At 41.4% G+C, this 25,072-nt stretch overlaps 1 protein-coding gene across 5 annotated transcripts in view; it reads left to right on the top strand.

Moving 5' to 3' along the window:
* Positions 1 to 25,072, top strand: part of GK (glycerol kinase) — a 77,126-nt gene that overhangs the window by 13,084 nt on the left and 38,970 nt on the right. For 3 of the 5 annotated variants that reach the window (XM_059156950.1, XM_059156951.1, XM_059156953.1), the window contains exons 3-6: positions 629 to 735; positions 10,292 to 10,369; positions 19,483 to 19,566; positions 23,145 to 23,221. In XM_059156950.1, the coding sequence (XP_059012933.1) occupies positions 629 to 735; positions 10,292 to 10,369; positions 19,483 to 19,566; positions 23,145 to 23,221 (346 nt within the window). The remainder of the gene's footprint in view (positions 1 to 628; positions 736 to 10,291; positions 10,370 to 19,482; positions 19,567 to 23,144; positions 23,222 to 25,072) is intronic. The other 2 variants (XM_059156952.1, XM_059156954.1) reach the window with 1 other exon arrangement.

Here is a 25,072-nt window from a genome sequence, read left to right on the forward strand (position 1 = left end):
TTACCAAAATGGTACTGGCATTGGGCCTGAAAACTGAAAGCAATCCCTTGTCTACATGAGATAATTACTGGAAGAAATTGAAATTTTTCCCCTAAATTCTCACAAAATAACTTGGGAGAAAAATGGCAAAGGAGATTAGTATACTTTTCCTTTTGCTTCATGAATAAATAAATAAGTACATACCCAAATAAATAAGTAGATCAATCAGTCCATCCATCCCAAGATTCATACATATATTTCACTCTACTTAGAAATAGCTAGTAACTAGTGAAAACATGTAGATGGTTTATTAAAATTCATCAGAGCCACAGGATATAAAGAATTGGGGAACTAATTTCTTACTGGATTTGAAAAAGTTATTTAAAGTAGGTAGAATGTCTGCTATTTGTGGTCATTACTTGCCGTCTTTCAGATGATTAATTACTATTTGAAGAATAAGGAAAACACAAGGGAATAGACTGGTGTTTACAATCATTTGTTTAGAATATTGGTGATGCTTTCCTTTCCTGATGTAATTTTTGTTGATTTATGCACCAGTCACACCCTCATACGTGCACAATTCTAGAGAAATAAATGACACATGTATTGCTTTCTTGTGGACTAACCAAATACATTCTTTTGTTCAAAGATGGGTGGAGCAAGATCCTAAGGAAATTCTGCAATCTGTCTATGAGTGTATAGAGAAAACATGTGAGAAACTTGGACAGCTCAATATTGATATTTCCAACATAAAAGGTATTTGAATAGAATATTTTTCTCCATGTATTATTATCTCAATCAAATTTGTACATTGCTTTATTCAGCACATAACCGAGTGCCTGTGCAGTGGCAAGCATCATCTCTGTGTGAACCTAGCATGCGACAGTAAATGAGAAGATGAGGTCCCTGTTCTTATGAAGCTTGTATTCCAGTGGGTGTGAGCCCAACAATAAGAGCAGACAACTACAAGCTGATCTCAGATACTAAGAAGTCCCATGCAGAAGCTCAAACTGGGTGATACAGTGGTGTGTGCCTGGAAAGGCTTACTTTAGTTTGGGTGGCTAGAGAAGACCTTTTTGAGGAGGGGACACATTTGCTAAGGTCTCAAAAGCCAAAAGGGGCCAACCATGCAAATAGCTGGGAGAAAAAAGTTTGAGGAAAAGGAAGCAGCACGTGCTGCAGTGGTCCTGAGGTGGGAATAGCTTAGTGTATTCCTGGGTCAGAAAAAGGCCAGTGTGTCAAAAGTGGAGTAAAAGAAGGATGAGGGCAGAGGTGCACCCGGGGTTTCAGTAGGAGCAGAAATTGGGGAAACAGATAGGGCCTTGTCAGCCATGGTTAGGAGTTTGGGTGTTACTCTTAGTATTATAGGGAGCTGGCCATGAGAAAGTTTTAAGCAAGGTGACAGAATGGCAGTTTGCAGACAGCTTCCTCACTACAATGTTGAGCTTTGTGGTTAAGTCGTGAAGGTCTGAGTATGGACACAGGGAGACCAGTGTAGGGGGTGCTGTGGAAGTCCTGAGAAAAGAGGATAGTGACTTGACTGACAGTGGTGGCAGGGGAGGCCGAGAGAGGGGGCAGAACTTGACAGTGTATTGGAAGTTAGGGTAATAGAGTAGTGCTGTGGAGGGAAATGATGGGTCAAAGATGATGCTTGGGGTTTTTGCTGGAGCCCCCAGATAGATTGGGGAACAGCTGGCGGTGGGGGATTGGAATCAAAACATTTTAAGAGACTCTCCCTGAAATAATTGAGAATATTAGATCACTACAGATCTCTATTAATTCCAAGTAGTTATATTGTTTTTAAAGATTTATTTATTTGAGAGAGAGAGCACACACAGCCAGGGGGAAGGGCAGAGGGAGAGGGAGAATCTCAAGCAGACTCCGCCCATTGAGCCGCCCATTCACCCCCTTAGCTAGTTGGACCTTATGTAAGTAAGGGCAGCCATCAGTTTGGAGTAATGGTGCCTTGATTCACATCACATTGGCTCTGAGATTTACTAACACTCCTGAGTCGAAACTTCAATTACTTATTTTGGTAGAGATGCTGAGGAGAACCTTTGAATTTTTTTTTCATACTTTCATCTATTTGTATAAATAAAACTTACTTTAAAAAGACTGGACGGGATGCCTGGGTGGCACAGTCGTTTAAGCATCCAGCTCTTGGTTTCAGCTTGGGTCGTGGTCTCAGGGTGGTAGGATCAAGCTCTGCTTTGGGCTCTGTGCTCAGTGGGGAGTCTGCTTCAGATTCTCCCTCTGCCCCTCCTGCTGGTGCTCTCCCTCTAAAATAAATGGATGCGTCTTAAAAAAAAAAAGACTAAATGTTATCAAAACCATTTATTGAGCAGACTCATGCACTGGATATGTTAGGGAAACAGTGGAGCACAAATGTCTTGTAGCTAAGAACCAAGTGAGGGAGACACATATTAATGCAATCACAAATTAATGGAATATCTGACCCTTGGTTGTCCCTACATCTGTGTGGAAGTGCTTCAGAATTCCTTTAGAGTTACCTTCACCAACTTGTAGATGAGATGTGCATCAAAGCAGTAGCTGGTTGTATCCTTGTTCTCATAGCTTTTACAACCTAAATGACCTAAACATACAGGAGGCATTCAGTAGCACACTCTATTGTCAAAATATCCATACCAAAGACATGAAGAATCTAGGTGACTTCTAAAGCCACGTTCAGGATGTGGATTCCAGGGTGATCAGCCTTGGTTTTGATGTCATTCTACCTTTCTCATAGGTAGGATCGGCTGCAACAGGGTGGCCTTCTAGACCTCGAGGCTTGGGTGCCATTCCTTTTCGTCCTCTTTTTTTTTCTTTTTTAAAAGATTTTATTTATTTATTTATTTGACAGAGATCACAAGTAGGCAGAGAGGCAGGCAGAGAGATAGAGGGGAAGCAGGCTCCCCGGTGAGCACAGAGCCTGATGTGGGGCTCCATCCCAGGACCCTGAGATCATGACCCAAGCTGAAGGCAGAGGTTTAACCCACTGAGCCACCCAGGTGCCCCTTTCTCTTGTTTTTGTGATATTTTTGAAGGTGATGCATACCTCCTATTAAGTGCCTTGCCTTCCCCTTGAGCTAATTACACTCTCTGTGTCTGGCCCTTGTGAAACCCATACCTGAGCCAAAGTGACCCGGCATTTCCTTCTCAATGAATACCAGAGGGTGGCCAAGATAGAGACTGTTCCACACACCCCCCATTCCAGGTCAGTTGTGCTAAATTTTATTTTAAGTTAGTTCATTGAATTGGCACTGCCAAGGGCCAGACTTTCGCTTGCCTACAAAGAAGTCTAGCTCGCGGAACACTGATGCTCTGAAAGATCTTCTGTCACCGAAACCTAGCTGCAAATGAGGGAAAAGAACTTTTTGGAGGTCATGTAGCTATTTATTAGTGTTAATATTAAAGCACAACTCCCCTGTCTTATGAGCCAGTGCTCATTTTCCTGAGCCATACTGCTAACTTCACAAACCACTTCTCTTTGTTTTTTAAACCACTTCACTTTTTAGTTCCCATGTAGCAAATAAATAGCTGAAGACCAATTTATTGATAGTCTTAGCTTTAATGTTAAGAGTGTAGGGGCGCTTGGGTGGTTCAGTCAGTTGAGTGTCTGCCTTTAGCTCAGGTCATGATCCCAGGGTCCTGGGGTTGAGCCCCCATATTGGGCTTCCTGCTCAGCGTCTCCCTCTGCCTCTCTCCCTTGCTAGTGCTCTCTCTCTCTCTCCCTCCCTCCCTCCAACAAATAAATCTTTTTTAAAAATCATTAAGCATTTATCATAGCTGGTTATATTTCTTTTTTTAAAAGATTTTACTTATTTTTTTAAAGATTTTATTTTTAAGCAATCTTTACATCCCTCTGCACCCAGCATGGGGCTCCAACTCACAACCCTGAGATCAAGAGTCGCATGCTCCCTGATCGAGCCAGCCAGGTGGCCCTAGCTGGTTGTATTTCTTTTGAAAATTCTCACTTGATTGGTGTTAGTTGTCCTCCACCAGAAACCTGGTGGATTTCAAGTCTGGATGAACAATGTCTCCCAAATTAAAGTTCCCTTTCCAGCTCAACAGCACGCAGGAGTCCAAGACAAGTAAATAGGCTGCTTCTTGAGGAGTTGGGAAGCTCTGTTTGCCTGTGACTAGACTGAAGGAGCTACAGAGTATATAAAGAATTCAAATATCAGATACTCTTCATTCATCTTCCTGTGATAGAAGCAAAACATAACATATACCGCTTTAGCCCTGAGAACATAGGGGTACCTGGCTGTTCTGGCTGGTAGAGCATACAGGTCTTGATCTTGGGGTCCTGAGTTTGAGCCTTAGCTTGAGTATGGAGATTACTTTAAAAAATAAATTTAGGGGCGCCTGGGTGGCTCGGTGGGTTAAAGCCTCTGCCTTCAGCTCAGGTCATGATCTCAGGGTTCTGGGATCAAGCCCCGCATCAGGCTCTCTGCTCAGCGGGGAGCCTGCTTCCCCCCTCCACCCCCCACCCCCCACCTGTCTCTCTGCCTACTTGTAATCTCTGTCAAATAAATACATAAAAATCTTTTAAAAATTTTCAAAAAATAAAAAAATCCGAGAGCATACAATTTTCAGTGATTAAATTCTCTTCTATCATATGTAGTTACCATATTGTTAGAGGAAAGAGAAACCCCACATCTGCTGCTCAGCCCTGCTGAACGTATCCACACTCACTTCTGTCTTCTCTCTACTCCGGGCGGGGACAGCGTCTTAGAACATCTAAGGTGTCTTAGAAAGGCACCTTGTTCTCCAAAATAGCTTCCCAGCTGTGGCTACATCTCATTTCCAAATGTTAAAACTTGTGTTAAGCACACATTTTTCAGAGGCTGTTTTTCTTACAAAGCTTTAGACCTTTTCCCACACAGCACTTTTTAGTGGCCCCAAAGCCTTCCTCCAGGGCTCTTACTATTTCACTTCTGGTCGTTTTTGCTTTGTTTTTTTCTTTCTTTTCCTAAAAATGTGTTCCAATTATAAATTAGGATTTTATTTTTAATAATTTTTAAGTGGGCTCTAGGGCCAGCATGGGGCTTGAACTGATGATCCTGATATCAAAGAGTTGCATGCTCTACCAACTGAGCCAGGCTGGTGCTCCTGATTTTATTTTATTTTATTTTTTTATTTTTTATACATTTTTAAAAAGATTTTATTTATTTGACAGACAGAGATCACAAGTAGGCAGAAAGTCAGGCGGGGTTGGGGGGGGTAGGGTCGCTGCTGAGCAGAGAGCCGGATGTGGGGCTCCATCCCAGGACCCTGAGATCATGACCTAAGCCAAAGGCAGAGGTTTTAACCCACTGAGCCACTCAGGTGCCCCTTTTTTATACATTTTTTAAAATATTTTTTATTATTCATTTGAGAGAGATAACAAGAGCACAAGCATGAACAGGGGGAGAGGCAGAGGGAGTGGCAGAGGAAGAGGGAGAAGGAAACTCCCCGCTGAGCAGGGAGCCTGATGTGGGACTCGATCCAAGGACCCCAGGATCATGACCTGAGCAAAAGGCCAACTGAGTGAGCCACCCAGGCGCCCCAGAAAATTTCCTTTAAAACAAAACAAAACAAAACAAAATAACAGGGGTGCCTAGCTGGCACAGTAGGTAGAGCATGTGACTCTTGATCTCAGAGTACAAAGACAAACACTGTAGGACTTAAAGTACAGAGGATTTTAGGGTAAAGTGACAGGAAGTTAGAACACTGAAAAAGTTCAGAGGTACTGCAGAAGGCCTGTGTGCCCTGAGTAGAAATCAGTAATGGAGATGTATTTATGGCTGTAGGAGAATTCCTGAGAAGCTTTTGCTGGACTTTGACTGTCTGCAAGAAAAGCAGTAGTTACTTGGCACAAAGGAATCAAGATAGAAGGGAAAGAAGGAATGGTCAGGGAGGAACCTGTGACCAATGAGTCAGATAGAATATAGCCCTAGATTGCATTCTGAATGTAAGTTAAGAGTGAGCCAATAAAGAAGGGTAGTCTAAAGGGCAGAGAATATTGACTCAGAGACTGTAGCTAAGTGAACAAGAATTAACCTAGTGGGGAGGAACAGGAGATTTTACTGGACCATGAATTCATTGTGACCCCACAGTGTAAAGTTGTCACTAAAACTATCATGTTCACAGTATTCCATTGCTGAGGTCCCACTGAGTTCTCTGGCCTCTGTTTTGTCCTCAGTACTGCTGGGCAATTCCTTTATGGGTCCTGCTCTACAATTATTAGTCCATTCTTTTCCTCAATAATATCGATGACAATGAGGGGCACTTGGGTGGTGCAGTCGATTAAGTGACCAAATCTTAGACGTCTCAGATGGGATCGACCCCTAAGTCAGGCTCCACGCTCAGTCTGGAGTCTGCCTGAGAGTCTCTCTCTCTCTCTGCCCCTCCTGCTTGTGCTTTCTCTATCTCTAAGATAAATTAATTACTTAAAAATAATAATATTGATGACAATGGAAGCAGTAAGGAGCATTTATTAAGCAGTTACTATGTGCTGGGCACTATCGTAATAAGCGTTAACCTAGGGGTTCCTCACTGTAACCCCATTTTGCAGAAGATGAAACAGATTGAGATCCAGGGTCATGCTGCTAGGAAACAGGAATTTGAATTTGAACCCCAGCAGTCTGGTTTCAGAGTCTGAGCTCTAATTAAATAGTGCCAGAAACCCTATGATCTTATTTTGCTTGAGCTCATTTGAGCAGATAACCTTGTGTTCTACTTCACAGAGAACATTGAGGCTATGGGGGCTTAATTCCTCATTTCCTATTCCTGTACGTAACCTAGAGCTCTTACCCACTTCCCCACATCCCAAGGAAAGCAACAGCCTTTTGTCTTCTTGAGGCTCCTCCCTCCACCTGTGCATTCATCTCATCCCCTCCTGTCACGACAAGAATCAAGACCATGTCCAAATGATTTCTAGCTCCCCTTCTCCCCCACCACATTCTCCTTTGTCTTCCATCTTTATTCCTACAAACATTAGTGTCTTCTGATACTAAGGAAATGCCCCCCAAATCTCTTCCTTTTACCCTATGCCTTGAAGTTTCTTGAAGTAAAGACTGTCAGTCATCTGTGCCTTTAGAAAAGTTGTTCTGGTAAGTAAATTTGCTTTGGATATAGGTTATTAAACTATTAGCTAAACTCTCTAAGAAAAAAAGGAAAGGGCTCAAATAAATAAGAAATAAAAGGGAGGAAGTTACAGCTGATACCAAAGAAACACAGCATCGTAAGAGAATGCTGTGAACAATTATAGGTCGGTAAGTTGGACAACCTAGAAGAAACTGATACATTCCTGGAAACCTACAGTCTTCCCAGACTGAATCATGAAGAAATAGAAAACCTGAATAGGCCAAACAAAAGCAAAGAACTTGAATCAGTAACCAAAAACTAAACAAAAAGGCCTCTGCCCAGCAAAGGAAACCATCAACAAAAGGCAATCTACTAAATGGGAAAATGTATTCGCAAATCATATTATCTGATAAGGGGTTAATATCCAAAATTACAAAGAATTACAACTCAATAATAGCAAACAAACAGTCTGATTAAAAAATGATCATGGGACCGAAATGTCATTTTTCCAGAGAAGTCCTACAGATGGCCCACAGCATCTGAAAAGATGCTCATCGTCACTCATTATCGGAAAGTACAGATCAAAACCACAGTGAAATATCCCATCACACCTATCAGAATGGCTGTTGTCAAAAACACCATGACAGCCATTAGGGAGCATGTGGAGGAAGGGGAACCATTGTGCTCTGTTGATGAGACTGCAAACTGGTACAGCCACTGTGGAAAACAGTATGCAGGTTCCTCAAAAAAGTAAAAAACAGAGCTACCATATAATCCAGCAATTCCACTTCTGGGTATTTACCCAAAGGAAATGAAAACACTAATTCGAAAAGATAAACACACCCCTCTGGTCATTGCAGTTATTCACAATAGCCAAGACAGGAGCGCCCACAGTGTCCATTGATGGATGAATGGGATATCCAGTGGAATATTAATCAGCTATGAAAAATGAACTCTTGTCATTTGTGACCACATGGATGGACCTTAAGTATAGGCTAAGTGAAATAAGTCAGAGAAAGACAAACACTGTAGGACTTTACTTTTATGTGGAATTCAAAAAACAACACAAAACTCATAGAGGCAGAGAACAGATCGGTGGTTGCTGGTGGAAGGGGGCAAAATGGGAGATGGGAGATGAAATACAAACTCTAGTCATAAAATTGGTAAGTCATGGGGATATATTGTACAGCCTGGTAACTATAGTTAGCAGTATTGTATTGCATATTATGTAACTTTGTATGCTGACAGGATACTAGATTTATTGTGATCTCTTCGCAATACATACACCTACCCAATTCTGTTGTATACCTGAAACTGTGTTCTGTGTCAGTTATAGACCTCAGTAAAGTACATACATTTTCATTTTACATATGCCAGTTTTCATTGCTGTTACAAAATCTCCTTAAAGTAAAATCTAAGTAATTACTTTCTAATTTAGATTTTAGTGTATTGTTTTAAAGATAAATAGTTGTTTTGAGCTTTAAAAAGATTATTTAACACAAGGGAAGTATTGGTCCTCCTCAGGTCTCTGCTGGTCAGAACATTCCTATTGTGTTTTTGTTTTTTTTGTTTGTTTGTTTGTTTTTTTAAATTTTTATTTATTTGACAGAGAGATCACAAGTAGTCAGAGAGGCAGGCAGGGAGAGAGAGAGGAGGAAGCAGGCCCCCTGCTGAGCAGAGAGCCCGATGTGGGCTCGATCCCAGGACCCTGGGATCACGACTTGAGCCGAAGGCAGAGGCTTTAACCCACTGAGCCACCCAGGCGCCCCTCCTATTGTGTTTTATTCTGGGTGTACAATTTAAACAGTACAGACAGCAAGTTGCATGTTCCTAGGGGTGGTGGCGAAGGGATTTTAAATGACGCCACATGGAAGGGTGCCCAGCTGGCTCTGTCAGGAGAGCATCTGACTCTTGATCTTGGGGTTGTGAGCTTGAGCCCCATGCTGGGCATAGGGATTACTTAAAATAAAAATAAATAAACCATGCCATACGGTGGGAGCAGTGGAAGGAAATTAGACTGTTTAGCTTACACAGGGAAAGGGAAGACCTGGGGTGGGGGGCAATATAGCTGCCTCAAGTTTGTGAAAAACTTGCACGTAGGAGAAGTATTAACCTTCTACCATATATCCCCAAAGCCTGTAGCAGAGATCTGTAGGTGGAAACTACAAGGAAGAGGATTTTTTTAAAATAACAAAGTTGAGAATAAAGACTGGTCTGCCTCAAGAGAGGTAGCATTTTATCACTAGAAGGGCTGTCCGAATGGTCACAGGATGAATGGTTTTCAGGGAAATTTAAGAGGAAGACCTGTTATTGATTATAGAGCCTTTAAAGTCAGTTCTCACCTTACACTCTAGAGAGTTCGATCCTTCAGCCTGATGTGTTCAACCCAGGCTGCGTGGTAGAATTGTTGTAAAGGAGAAATACTGATGTTCAGATCCTATCTCAGTCTGTTGAATTGAAATGTTTGGGTCATGGCCTGGGCACTGATATTTTTTTTTTTAAAAAGCTCTCTGATTGGTTCTGATGTACAGCCGAGTCTGAGAACCTCTGCTACAGCTGAATCAAGCTGAATTGAATAAAATGGCATGGGTTAGTATTTTTACCTAGAATAACTACGGACTACAGTGTTTGAGTTGTGCGAAGGTCAGTGTAATGTAAATGCCATCACATATTGTTGTATTTATGCCTTATTCAAATTCATATGTCTTTGAACATATTCCATTACAGAAACAAAACAATTTCTGAAGAACCACAGTAGGAGGTTGCCCAGTGTGAAGGATTTTAGCTGTAGCTGTTCTCTTAAATTGTAGGCGTGTGCGTGCCCCCAGAGAGAAATTGCCTATAGCAGTTTATCAGTAAATGGATGAGGTGATTATTGGTCTCCATAGAATAACGAATTGGGTATTATAAATCTGAAATTAGTGCATTCCCTTTTTTATAAGTTCACCTGGGAGCCTTTCGTTTGGATACAGACCTTGGTCCGTGTTGTCGTGTGCTCGTGAAGTGGGGAGCAGTCTTGCAGAAATATAGAGAAGCACTTGACAGTGGGTGTTTACTTCTCCCAGAGCGGCTCACAGACAGTATATTCATTGCCACTACAGAAGTGCCAAGTGTTTTTTCAAATAATTGAGTTTTGTTATGCTTGTTAAAAAAAAAAAAAAAAAAACACATGAGAACTATTCTCCTGAAGTAGTTTTCTGCTTGTTTAATTTATATTCCCTTCTGTTTAATCTTCTCTTTGAAGCTATTGGTGTCAGTAACCAGAGGGAGACCACTGTAGTCTGGGACAAGTTAACCGGAGAGCCTCTCTACAATGCTGTGGGTAAGCTGTTGTTCATGGATGTCAAATGCAAGGCCTTTCTCCACTTGCAAGCACTGTTCCCCTGAAATGTGTGGCTGAGAAAGCATGCAGCCGTGTTTCCTATAGTCGGATAGGATGACCAGAATAGTCCTCTAAGAAATGAGTTGTTCTCTTATTTGCCACTGTCAGGTATTTATTGACATCTTGAATCACATCTTTCTCCTTTTCCTGATTGTTTGTATTATACAAATGGTTCAGCGTTGCCACAAATGTTTTATAGTCCCTGCTGTTTCTGACGCCTAAAAGAGATCATGCCTCCTCCCCTGAAAAATCAAAATTACACATGTTCACAGTCCTCTCTCTGTGAGGTACTTGTGTACCTGTTCTTCCCGTCTAGTAATTGGAATTGACTCATCTGAGGTTATGAAAATAAAATGTCTACATTTTAGCTCCTTCTGCTACACATCAGGCTATTTCAGCAGGGGTTCAAGAACTCAAAATTGCAAATAACACCAACATTAGGTATCATATCTTACTTAAATGTGAATGACCATGAGTATAATATAGCATACTCTTGCATGTGACATTTGGGTGGTAAATGACACTGTCAGTTGCTAAAAGGAGAAGTTTGTTGTAAATATACTGTCACTGAAATGCATCATTCTGTTCACAAATAGCAAAACAAAAGTTTTTGTCAATAAAATACCAGGTTGTGAGGTAGGGAATGGAAGCAGAAGCAGAGATGGGATGATTTCTAGAGTGACCTGTTTTTACTTGATAGTTATCTGAGTAGTATAGTTACTTTAGTATTGATTGGGAGAAAGTGATATTCAAGCAGAAAATACACTAAAATGGTGCCTTGTAAGAATAGCATGAAACCTTTAGAAAAAACATTTATAAAAAATTAAGGCATTTAATGTTACTGTGTTATCAGAGACCATTTAGTTTGTCTTCTCTACTTGGTATAAAAAAATTAGAGGCTCAGAAATGTCAAAGAATTGCAACCATAGGTCTGTTACACAAAAGTACATGTTTTAAATCTTTATTTTGCTTTCATTCTCTTGAGCAAATCATGTTGAATACAAGCAAAGCAGGACATGACAATTTTCATGACTGATACCCAGGGGGTACCCTTTCACGGATCACTATTTTCCAACTTCTTGAACTAGTTAGGGTTTTACTCCCCCCCCCCCCCCTTAGGGAAAAGGAAGGACCTTCTCAAAGGAACCAGAAAGTTCCTGTTAAATTCTAACTTTGAATTTTAAAAATGCAACTTTGGACTTTGAGTTGTCATTTTAAAATAATGCAACTAGGTTAGTTGAAGTTATACTTAAAAGATTTAAGTAAAGCTTTTATCAGAAATACTTTCTTTTCTGATGTGCTTATGTACTCGTTTCCTTTTCTTCTACCATTGTCCCTTTGTGCCCCATCCTATGTGCTTTTCAGTACTAATTCCTACTGCATCTGTAGAATGTGAAGAACCTTTTTTCAATCCTGAGGCAGGCTCTTGTCTGAGAACTTAGGTGTTTGGTGCTATACTGGGTGTGTTATAGAGGCTATGAGTTATTGGCCGGTTTTACAAACATTTTGTAACCTAGTTTTGGTAAGAGACTAACAAAATTAGGGAATCATTGATAAACTATGCTGCTAAAATGAATAGGAATTAGAGCAAGTGCATGTTAGTATGGATTTTGAATTTGGACATACTGTTGGGGGAGCTTGAACTCCGTCCTAGACCTTGAAGAATGTGTTGGATTACATTAGGAAAAACAAAAAATGAAAGCTAATGTGAATAAGTTATGAAAATGAAAACATCTAAACATACCTCACCAGAGTCAAGAGACTGATCTGATTTGCAGATAGGATGACTTATTTATTAGTTTTAATAGAACTAACGGCGATGATAATGCTCAGTAAGTCCTAACATTACTGTGTACTACACATTGTGCTAAACACTTTGCCCATATTATTTAATCTCAGTGATCCCAAAGCAGATTTTACATGCCTTTTCTTACAAATGAATTATGGGGGAAACAGCTACATAACTTGTCCATGGCCATATAGCTGTAAGAAGAGGTAAAGGCACAGTTTGAACATAACTCTCTCCAACCCTCAAGCCTGTGTTCTCGTTTGGTGAGAAAGGGGTTGGTGAGGCTATGGAGGGCACTGAAAACCGTACACTGGGTAACATGGGACAAAATGAGTAATAAAAGAAAGTTACCTTCCCGTACGGTGGAATGGGCTATTTCCAATGCACCTCTCGAGAACAGCTCGAGAAGTTGTACAAAACAAAATAAAACTGTCTGAGGGACTGGAAGGCTCCCAAGGCAGTGAGGAATTATGGGACCAAAATCCAGGAGAGAGGGAAAGCCCAGAGAGATAAGCCTGGCATTTGTTGCTGCTTATTCCTTAGAAATACTTGTAGATTCTTAGAGCGGTATCTGAGGCTAAGTAGCGTTTTCATAGGTTCATGGAAATAGGGAGGCAAAAGGTAGGCTGGCAGGAGTAGAGATAAATGTGGGCAAAATCTTGCAACTGTGAAGGGCCACCCCTTGAAGTAAGGTAAAGTAGGAATATACTACCCATCACAGGACTTAGAGGCCAGATTCAAGTAAGTTAAAGCACTGAGTGGATTATGGTGATCTACAATTGTTAATGCGCTTAGCCTAACTTCCTTTCAGAAACAAAAATGAACCCTTCCTGGAGGAAAATTATCTCTCCAATTTTTCATATATGATTTCTAGTTTTCTATAAAAAATAATTAAGCATACAAAACAAGACACGGCTAAAAACCAACAGAAACAAATAATCTTAGAAACCAACCCATAAGAAATCCTGATATTAGAGTTACCAGTCTTTAATCATAATCAACATGTTCAAGGAATCCCTTGACAGGATTGATGATCTTAGCCAAGAGTTGGAAAATTAAACACAAATTCTGGAACTGTATTAAAACTCAGTTGATGAGTTTTACATTAGATTAGACACAGTTGAAGATGAATTAATTGATTTGGAAGAGAGATCAGAAGTAAATATCCAGACTAGAGCACAGGGAGACAAAGGTTTAGAAAACCGAAAAGAATCTGGGAGAAAGATGGGGTAAGGTGAGGAGGTCTAACATACTTGTAATTGGAGTCCCAAGAGAAGAGGAGAGAGAAACGGTAAGGTTTTTCAAAACTGATGCAAGAAACAGATTCAAGAAGCACTGTGATTCCCAGGCAAGATAAATAACACAGAAAGTTATATGTAAACATATGCGGAGACCTGAAGATAAAAAGAAAAACTATGTAGCCAGAGGTTATGACCTTCAGGAGAACCCACTTTGAGGAGAATCGACTTTCAGTTGATTTTTCAATGGTAGCCAAGTAAGTCTGAATACCGTAGAATGAAATCTCTAAAGTGCTAAATGAACATAACTTCATCTAGGATTCTGTACCCATGAAAATTAAGGTGAAATACAAAAGCAAAGACAAAAACTGCTAATTTGGTGGTATAAAACAGTAACATCTTAGGAGGTTCAAAATTTATTAAGAATTAAAAGACATGGCAACAGTTGTACATGAAAGGAACTTGGGGTAGATGAGTCTATAAACTGTTTTTGAGGTCCTTGTATTGTAAAGGATGCATGTTGTAATAATCTCCAGGGTAAGCAATGAGAGTAAAATAATGTATAATTAGCAAGTTGATAGCAGAGGAATATTGAATGATTTTTTTAAAAAAGGCAGGAAAGGAAAGAAAAAGGAATGTGAAACAGGAAGGAAGGAAGGAAGGACAAATAGAAGACATTTAAATCCAAATAAGTACGTAAGTACATTAAAAAGGACGAGATTCGTTGGGACTGGTAATCAGTGGATGGGATTAGTGCCAAGACAGTAGAGAGAAGGCAAACTGGAAAGACCTTTCTGAGGGAGTCACAACCTGTATGTTAGTAAATCAGACGGGGCATAAAGATAAGGGGTGGCGAGGGGTGGTGGGGGGCAGGGCTGCAAGATTTTTAGCCTCAGGAAACAGACAGAAATTAAGATTTAATGGCTGTCAGTCTGGGAGAAAAGTGGCTGGCTTCTTTGAACAAGGTAAATATTAGACTTGTAATCAAAGCTCATTTCTGAGAAATTAGGTTCGTGGCTCTTGGATAAAGAGATTGTTCAAATGTAAGATGGAGACTTCAAGTCATTAACAGAGAGGTGAAAGTCTCCTTTTTATTACAGATGACATCACTGTAGGAATGAAGGTAAATGACTCAACAAATTTCAAGTGCCCTTCTGTGTACATACAGGTTCTGTGAAAAGCTCTACTAGGCAGTTGGTGACGAACTGGGCAGTCACCATGCTTGCCTTTGAGACTCATGGCTCAGGAGAGGAATCTAGAAGTGAGAAGGGAAAGCGAATAGAAAAGGAGGAGAAGGAAGGAGTAATGAGCTGAGAAGGGGAGCCACTAAATTATGACAAGGATAGATTCTGCCTCACATTTCATGTCACCCAGGGAAACGCTCTGGTGTCATATCTCCATGCAAGTCTCAGTTGAGAATATCAACAGTAAATCTACAGCAGCTTTCTCTTAACACAGGGTGGGATTGGAAGAAACAGAATCAGATTGTCACCTATCTTTGTCTTTGAGCTTCGTCTTTGTTTATACCACAGTCTGTGCGTTTGATTCTCTCTCTCTCTCTCCCCCTCCCCTATGCCTTTCTCTTATAAATCTTTCACTCTAGGCCTGTCCTCTTCATCTCTCTTTACTTAATTATGTAACCTACGAGCAGTGTTTGTTATAGACAAGCCAACCAGAGAAGCAGTCTACACTTCTTTTTCTTAAAAATTGCATTTTTTATGTGGCCTGGTTTATGGTCCAGAGGTCCTTAATAAGCCATCAGCTTACTCACCCCCCAGTACCTGTTCTATCAGTGGACCTGAAATACATTTGATGAAGAAGCTGAAAGCTGAGAAAGGCTGTGTTTTTCTTGTTTGCAATAAAGGTGTATGTGTTTACTGATGTCTTTTGTAACAGATACAGTGACAGGCACAGAAAAAAAGCTTAAAAAATCAGTCCATGGAGGCACAGATGGCCTGTTTCATACAGTTTGAGAATGTATGTGTTAATTGTGAGGTAGACATTGGTGTCGTACCTGAAATGAGCAGTGTCACTGGGCATCACTGCTTTGCAGTTGCTGGGCCATGATGTAGCCATTGACTCCGATGGGCCGCCTGGCTGGATTGCAGGACCTTTGTGGCCCTTGTGTCCTTCGGCTTCTCTCCTCTGTCTTCACTCATCCTTGCCCCTGTGGTGCTTTCTTTCTCCCTCTTAGTGCTCCCTTCATCAGTATTCTTTTCCAAGGACTACCCTCTACCCCAACCCCTGCCATTTTTCCAAGCCTTTTTCTTCCAAAACCAACTTAAAAAAAAAAAAAAGATTTTATTTATTTATTTGACAGAGGGAGACACAGTGAGAGAGGGAACACAAACAAGGGGAGTAGGGGAGAGAGAAGCAGGCTTCCCACTAGGCAGGGACCCCAATGTGGGGCTCAGTCCCAGGACCCAGGGATCATGACCTGAGCCCAGGGCAGACACTTAATGACTGGGCCAGCCAGACACCCCCAAAACCAGCTTTTATTAGTGGTCTGCATACCTTGCTGGGTTTACAAATACACTGCAAATGAAACTGAGCACAACTACAATGGCACAGCCAAGCCCAGAACCACTGAAGTGGGGGGAATGGCTTGAATCAGTGGCGTTTAATATCTTCTTGTGCATATTTCACTGATGCTACCAGTGAAATATTCTGCCCTAATGAGAATGGCACAACTGTTTCCCTCCTTGGGCAGATGTTGTCATTCTCTGTTACAGTGGATAGGTGTGCACGGCACCATCCAGTAGCTTTCTATAGAGCACAGCTCATACTTTAATATTAAAGTATTATTCATATTAAAGACTTACATCCAGGGAGGCAAGAGCCACTGATTTAAGACCTTTAGTATATGAAAGAAAACCACTGACAAAAATCATTTCTCTCCAATCCATTTTTCTTTAGTTAAATGGTACGGCAAACATTTCTTTCCTAAGATGTTGGATTTAAAGTTTCCTATGGCTCAGCCGGAGAACATGTGACTCTTGATCTTGGGATTGTAATTTTGAGCCCCACATTGGGTATAGAGATTACTTCAAATAAAATCTTCAAAAAAATAAAAATAGGGGTGCCTGCATGGGCCCATTTTGTTGAGCATCAGACTCTTGATTTCGACTCATTTCATGATCTCAGGATCATGGGATCAAGCCCCATGTTGGGCTCTGCACTCAGCACAGCCCCGCTTGTCCCCGCCCCTCCAATAAATAAATAAAATCTTTAAAAAAAAATCAAGTTCCCTATGACATACAACTGTTCATGCAGTTATAAACATGGATCATCCTCTTTGCCTTTGTTACTTTTTATGTACTGGTTCACCCTGGGCCAGTGATTAAACCTGTGTAATCATTTGTCAAGCACTGAAGGACCTTGAGCTCAATTTTTTTAACCTTTTCTGGGATTGGTTTATATTTCAGAGGATCAGCATGAAAGAAAACCCTAAATGAGAAGCTACCTAAAACTTGGAAGCACACTTGTTTTAAACAACAAAAGTGTAGTTTTGTTTTTATTATTTTGCTTTGGAAAGGAGCAGATGTTTTTATTTTTGTAAGATCTAGAATATTCAGCTTGGTCAAGATATACTTAATTTCTCCTTATTTCAAGTTGTTTATTACCAGTCTTTGAATGTCTTACATTTCCTTCAGTCTGCGGTTAAAAAGAAATCTGTGTATTTTGCAATTAATGAATTCTTCAACTCTGGCCAATTTAAAAAGAAACTGGATTTGGTTTCAACTCAGAGGTTTCCGATCTTTGCTATTTCTTTATATTCCATTTAAGACTTTGAATTCATTCTGGCGGGCGCCTGGGTGGCTCAGTGGGTTAAGCCGCTGCCTTTGGCTCAGGTCATGATCTCAGGGTCCTGGGATCGAGTCCCGCATCGGGCTCTCTGCTCAGCAGGGAGCCTGCTTCCCTCTCTCTCTCTCTGCCTGCCTCTCCGTCTACTTGTAATTTCTCTCTGTCAAATAAATAAACAAAATCTTAAAAAAAAAAAAAATGAATTCATTCTGGCTTACCTGCATGGTAGGGGTTTCATGCTGGATTCAGACTCTGGGTTCAAATCCTGGCTTTTCCACTTACTACCATTCTGTGCCTGTTCCCTCGACAGTTAAAATGGAGACAATTTAACAATTTAAGTGTGGACCTCTTAGACATGAATTAAAAATGAGTGAGTTACTACATGTAGAGTATTTACGGTGCCTAGCAGATGAGAAGGTTTCAGTAAGTGGTAGCCATGGCTACTGTTCTGAATTGGCTGCGGGTCTTTTTAATCCAGAAATGCCAAATGGAATCATTGACTTATCCACGACAGGTGTTCTTGGGAAAAATGCAGAGTTTACCTGGGTCGCACACACTTGCGTGAGTCATTGGTATGTTGCCATGTATACACCTAGCAGCTGAAATAGTTTTTAGTGTCCCCCTTGTGGCGAATATATGTTTTAAATCACCTCCCTCCCTTACACTCCATTTTTCTTTTGGCCACTTGAGATTTCTGAAGATGTCATCAGGCGAGGGACAGTCATCAATTATAGTCTCTTGTCCTTTGCAAGTGACCTCTTACCCAGCTTAATTAATAGTTTAACTTTTGGCAAGTGATAACACAAAGCAGTTAAATCTGGTTGACTATTATGCTGTCTCTGGGGGGGGGAAGCGAGCTGATAACACTTTGTGTAACTGTCAGCAGTCCTTGCTTAGGGTGTGCCCCTTAACCTGGGGCCTCAGGGCAACTCCCTCCTAGTCCTCCCTGTAGCTCCTCCTCACAGTCAGTCCTCCCAGAGGAGATTTCGCTATTTGCCTTCGCTTCCAGTCCATTGAAAATAATTCTGATTATTTCTGGTTGATTTTAAATTTTTTTCTTAGGTACTTTTCCCTTTAATTGTTCTGACTAATCAGAACTGATACAAATTTCTGAATATTCTCAAAGTCCATTCTTCCCACCAAATTGACCCTGGTCCGTGGATGTTGAGGTGACTGCATTTCTCTTCACTCTTAAAACTTTGTTTCTCAGACTAGAAACAAAGGGACTTTAACACAATTGAGAGTTTATCACATCCTCCAAGTGGGTTTTTTTAAACTTACTCACTTCATGGTTTGAACCATTTAAAATGGTTTTTTTTTAAAGATTTTATTTATTTATTTGACAGAGAGATCCCACCTAAGCAGAGAGGCAGAGAGGGGGCGGGGTGTGTGTGTGGGGAGAAGCAGGCTCCCCGCTGAGCAGGGAGCCCCCATGTGGGCTTGATCCCAGGACCCTGAGATCATGGCCTGAGCTGAAGGCAGAGGCTTAACCCACAGAGCCACCCAGGTGCCCTGGTTGGAACCATATAAATCCAATCGACTGGGTCTAAATAAGGGACACGTGTTATGAAGGTAGGCTGTCTAGTGTTCAGGACTCCCTAGCATCGGTTTTCCTTACTTTTTCCCCCAAATTACTCTGGAACTTACCAGTTCCCTGCTCCCTTGGGACATGCTTCTCCTGTTTGTGGCAGTGGGCTTCACCTCCTGCCACCCTTATCAGGAAAACACTTTCTTGGGGCCATGCCTTCCCAGAGCAGCCTTCTCCCATCTTCTGTAAATCGCCCCAACAGACCGTGGCGCGCTCCTGGGTGCCCCTAGCCCAGGCAGTCTGGCTTGCTTCCGCACACAGCCGTTCCCCGTCTCGGCCTGGGCGAGCACTCAGTAACCCGCTGAGCCGCTTTGCTAGCCAGGGTGCAGCTCTGCGCCGAGGTAGGCCGAGGTAGGGATGAATCATCCAGAAGTGGAAGCCCGTATTCTGTACCTGCTCTTTGTCCACCCGGACGAAGTCGACCGAACCAGAGACTGACGTCAGGCCTGCCTTCGTGTCCCATCCACTCCCTGCCTCTTCCTCTGCTTTTTCTATGCTCACACGCGTAGAAAATGCTCATTCTGGGGAACTTGCCCACGTGGTCTGCCATTTTCCCAGTGGTCGACGACAGAACACACACCTTGAATCTGGCCACCTCTAGCATGAATTGCCATTATTTCTCCTAATGCTCCAGCCGCTCCAGTTTCTCCCGGCCCTTCCGACCCAGTTGCCGTTGTTCGCTCTGGCTCTTCGGTTCCGGCTGCTGGCACTTCCTCAGGTATTGGTGCTCCGGCTTCTGCTCACTCCCCGGCCTCCCGACTCAGACGTGCTGGGGGAGATTGACCACCACTGCTGGATGCGGATCTGGCGCTTCATTTGATTGTTCTCAGAAATTATCTACACAAGGGGCTTGGTCGTCCAGCTTGGGGTCTTCTCTTTAGCTTTTGGTCTCTCTTTCTGCAAATCTAATTCTGCCATCTTAGCTTCTTTAATGAGTTTTCTAATTGTTTTGTTCTTAATTCAATTAATTTTGAGCATTCGTGAATTGTTTGGTAGTATATCCACCACTGACCATTTTTCTCTTTGGCAGTCGTACTAATTCGTTCCATGTATTCTAATTGCCTTAAACTCTTGGGCTGTAAAAACAGTGAATCTGCCAGCCTTCTGTGATCACGGAGTAATGGCAGGAGAGGGACAACGGAGACCATCTAGTTCAACTGCCTTATTTTATTATATTCAGGAAATCTAAGCCACAAGGGGTCAAATAGACTTGCTTGAGTCACGTAGTTTGTTGGTGGCAAAATCAGAAGACCTAGAACTTGGCTCTCCTGATCTCACGTCCAGTGTCTTGACTCATTTCGGTGAGGGGTTAATTCTATGGATTCTGCTGTGGATACTTGCAAGCTCTCAAGTGAGGAGTAAAGTGCCCAGTTACGTAAATGGGCTTTGTCCAGGAGCAGTTAAGTCCCAGAGCCACTGGGACTTGAGAGCCATCTGGTCACCAGTTTGTCTGTCACTTGGTTTTTAAAGAAATGACTGGAACAAACTGCATATCCTAAAGTTCATGCCCTAGAAAAGAGCGTCTCAAGTTCTAGTATGTAATACTGAATAACTTGGGATGCTTATAGCAGAAGTAGAAAGACTCAGGCCTTCCTTGCCTAGACCTGCAGCTGGAATCGTGCAAGGTAGGGCTTGGAATGTGTGATTTCAAATTTTTCCAGGGGTTTCTGGTGTGCTTTTTGGGTAAGGGTTGCTGCTGTGGAGTCTGAACAGTGCTGCTTAGAAGATGGGCACCTATTTAAAAGGTGTGTTTCTGGGCTCCCTCCCTGGACCTACTTTTCTAGAATTTCAGGGAATGGGGTCCATCTTGAAGCTCCTTAGTGATTATTTACATTAAAATACAGAAAAGTCCTGATCTAGGAGGCTTTGAGTCATTAAACAGCCCAGAACAATGACTTTCAGGTCTTTTGTTCATGTTCCTTGATGAGGAACATATTTTACATCATGATTCATCAAATTCATATAACTAAAAAGTCCCACATACTTACAGAGTTCAGCAGACTCTGTTATTTTCCATTCTAATGCATCCTATTTCTTTTTTAAGAGTAGGTAGTCAAAACACACCCAGTTGATTTTTAACCCCCAGCCTGTTGTTGCTCGAAACATGAAGAATTGAGATGTGTTTGTTAATTCTATCACAGACTCAAAACTTCTCCGTTGAATTCCTCTCCTCTTCCCGATTACTTCTGTTAACATCTGCTGGGGTTGCCTGTGAGGAAAGTCTACTTTTGTTGCAGTCACGCCATATGGCCCCTCTGTGAAAAGCAGACTGCCTTGGTGCCCTTGACAGGGGAGTTCTTGCCAACTCCATGCAGCTGCTGCTAATGGCTCACATCAGTCACAGCGCAGCGCAAGTAATAGAAAACACAACCCTAATTAAGTAAAGTGAAAAATGTTTTAAAAAGTAATTCTTTTGTTCACGGAACCAGTAGTGAAACAGTAGCTTAGTTCAGATGCTGTTTGATTCTAGACTTGGACCATATGACCTGAATTCCCTGCAAGTCTTCTGGGATGGCTTCCGATGGAGCCAGTTCAGCTCTCTCTTCGTGGGGGCGGCAGGCCCAGCCACACACTGCCTAGTGGTGCTGAGGAGAGGGGCTCCCGAAGACGGAGCACAAATCTCCGTAGGGCTGCTTCGACCACACACTGTCTACTGAACCAGTCACTGGGAAGGGGACATGCATGGTCCTGGAGCTGGGGGTAGGGTCGAATCTCTGGCAAACCACGGGCCTGAGACTGAGGGAGGGACGATTTCCTGAAGAGAATTTGAGATACTGTTCCCAGGAGTAAGAGGAATACAGGCAGCAAATGCAGATGTGGGAGACAGACCACGGATTCCCCTGGCGTCCCTCTCTGCCGCCTCCTTCCTCAGCTGTGATGAGCCTTTTCTTGCCGCTTCTCACACCTGCAGAAACCACTCTTTTTTTTAAGATTGTATTTATTTATTTGAGAGAGACAGAGCATGAATGGGGGGAGAAGGGGGAGGAAGCAGATGGAGAGGGAGAAGTGGACTCCCCACTGAGCAGGGAGCCTGATGTCAGGCCCGATTCCAGGATCCCGGGACCACAGCCCAAGCCAAAGGCAGACGCCCAACCGACTGAGCCACCCAGGTGCCCCAGAAACCAGTCTCGGGTCTTGAAGTAGCCACTGTCAAAATAAGCTCAGGCAGCCCTCAGGGGAAATGACAATTTAAGTGATTACAAAGAACTGATTAAAAATCACTACCGAAAAGAACTGTTTTTTACATGAGTAAAAAACATGTAATAGTTGAAACATGAAATAGTCAAATAGTCAAAAGGGTGAAGCAAACTATGTGATTAAGTGGCCAGCATTCACGTGTATAAGTGGGCAAGCCTGTTTTATCTTCCCTGGGGCCCTTTAAATAAACTATGGGCCTGAGACTTTTCAGGAGGCATCTGAGCACAGTCACTGCCTAAAAATAACAACTGACCGCTAATAGATTAAAAGTGATTGAACTTAAGTACAAAACTTAAGTCTGACAAACAGAACTCCGCTGACCTATCGGTTACCTTCCACAGTTGCTTTATGTACTGTGTGATACCTTCTCTTTCTCAGGCCTTCTGTCAGGAAGCAGAAGAGAAATATTTTCACTGGAGGATCAGAAAGTGGAAGCTACTTGCTAGTGTAAATAATGTTGATCTCCCAAAATAGATTTTTTATGACCCAGCATGGAGCAAGAATGGCGACCTTTAAATAATTCTTTGAACAATTCTGGCTTCTAGCCTGCTTTTGAAATGGAGGAGTGTAATGTACGGAAGCATTTCATACATGGGAGACTGAATCTTACTTTTTCCTTCAATAAATAGTACCAGGTTCTGTGCTTTGTCACACATTGCTCCCAAGTTCTATAAGGCACCTGCTTTTACCTAGTACAGTGATCCTGACCTGTGTGTGACGCCCCTGGCAACTGGCCTATGGAGCATGGAGATTTTCTCTGTACTCCTGTATTCTTAGAAACTTCTTATCCAAAACATTTTTTTCATGGTTTTTTTTTTCCTATAAAAACAATACCAGATGAGTGCCCTCAGGTTTGTATTGTTCTCCTAACTTGGTCTGTAATTTGGCATAAAAGCTTTAAATTCTTCCTCATAAATTTATTCTTTTTTCTAACAATATGCCCATTCATTTCTAATTTTCTAATTTCAATCCTTTGAAAGCTCAGCATTTTAATTGCTTATGGAAACTAATCAGTCTCCTGTCCTTGACAGTGATTTCAGTAAGATCTGATTTTTTAAATGAAGTTTTTCATATATGTTGTTATATTTTGGTCTATAGTGTGGCTTGACCTAAGAACCCAGTCTACCGTTGAGAATCTTAGTAAAAGAATTCCAGGAAATAATAACTTTGTCAAGGTAAGAGATCTCTTCAGAAGTATACTATAAGAATGCTTATTTTTAAAAAAGATTTAGAGATTTCACCTGAAAGACTAATTGGGCCTTACATCGTGTTACACAGTAGTTATTTGATATGTTACACTATTCTCTGCAGACAGTTAAGGACAACTCAAGTATTTACCTTTCTGTCTTCTTGCCCTGTGGTGGATTAGAGGATTTGTATTCTGATGTTGATAGTCTGGAGGGGATTATAAAGTGTCTCAGTGGCTTAAACCATACTGCCACTTGTTTTCTAGAAAATTCTGGATGCTTTTGAGTTTTTAGGCATTGGGATTCAGGGAGAGAAAAGTCACTCCCAACTTCTCACGGAACTCCTTCCAGTTTTTTCATATGAAGAAGGCTGATAGAAAGTGCATAAAATTCAGTCCATATGTAGAGCTCTTGAATTAAGGGAGAGAGAATTTTTGGAATAGGCAAGGCATTTTTCTTACGAAGGTCAAGGCCCACTTCTCCTACCATTCAAAAGAAGTTCTGTTTTTTTGGCATATCCCCTTCATATTTGTCAGTGAGTCTCTTAAAACAGTGGCTCTTGGTTCCGAAACTAGGGTTCGAATCCCATTAATTGTAGCAATTTAACAAACCATTCCCTACCCTCACCCCCTGAATAACTTCAAGCTAGTCCTAAATATACCCCTACCCATTTCCTATTCTGTGCCGCATTGTCACCCTGCCCAACCCTCACCCCCACCTCCAGCTACACTTTGCTGCAAGTGATGCATGTTTTTCTCTTCTGTGCCATTTTTTTTCAATTTTTAAATTATTTTTATTAACATATAATGTATTATTTGCCCAAGGGGTACAGGTCTGTGAATTGTCAGGTTTACACACTACACAACACTCACCGTATCACAAACCCTCCCCAAAGTCCATAACCCAACCACCCTCTCCACCCCACCCCCCACGTCGTACCATTTTAGGCAACTTTTAAACTTGCTGCCTAAATCATTAAAAGGAGATAGTATCAACTACCTCACTGTTGACTTTGTGGGATGACCCTTGGTCCTTCAAATCAAAGAGGAATAATCTCATAACTTATTTCCTCTCCTTACTTTTGAGTACGGGTCTTACTTTTTTCTAGGAAAGCTAGAAAACCATGAGTTAAGAGTCATAACTTAGAGGGTGCATTGAAGTATTGGTCTGTTTTGTATTTTCTTACCAAACATATCCATAGCAGATAAGAAGGAAGAAGGTATCACTTAACTGTAATTAGGGGATAAATCAGGAAACTAAGGATTGGGGGAGGGGAAAGATAGTTGCATTATTTTGATGTATGTATCCTCCTAACCTCTTTCATCAGCTCTTATAAATAAATATGTTTGGTATTTAATGTACTAACAAAAACAAGAGTTGGATCTGATCTGTTCTCAAGGAAGACTGATAAGCCCATATGTATTTTATATTTAGCATTTATCCTTTTTTCAGTACACCCTCCCTTTGTTTAATGTACTCGCTGAGTTTTTAGGCAACTACTTTCTTAATACAGAGCGACTCAGTGTTGCTTTCTTCTAGCATGTCCTTGAGCTCTACTTTATTCTCCACTTATGCTATTTGAATATGTGTGTTTGTGTATATATTTATATTTTTTACACATACAAGTATATTGTTAATATGTGTTTTAAAACATAAAATTATCTGGTTACTGTTTAATATACTCTGATTTTTAATAGTTTAAATTTTCACTTTCATGAAATAAAAAATGAAAAGGCAGAATTTCAGACTAGGTTCTGTATATAATAATACAAAAGCTAACATCTACTTGCTCACCATCTAGATTATAGGGTGTTGTGTCATTTAATTTTCTCTTTACCT

Source organism: Mustela lutreola, chromosome X, assembly GCF_030435805.1.
Source record: "Mustela lutreola isolate mMusLut2 chromosome X, mMusLut2.pri, whole genome shotgun sequence".
In the NCBI taxonomy this organism is placed as follows: Eukaryota; Metazoa; Chordata; class Mammalia; order Carnivora; family Mustelidae; genus Mustela; species Mustela lutreola.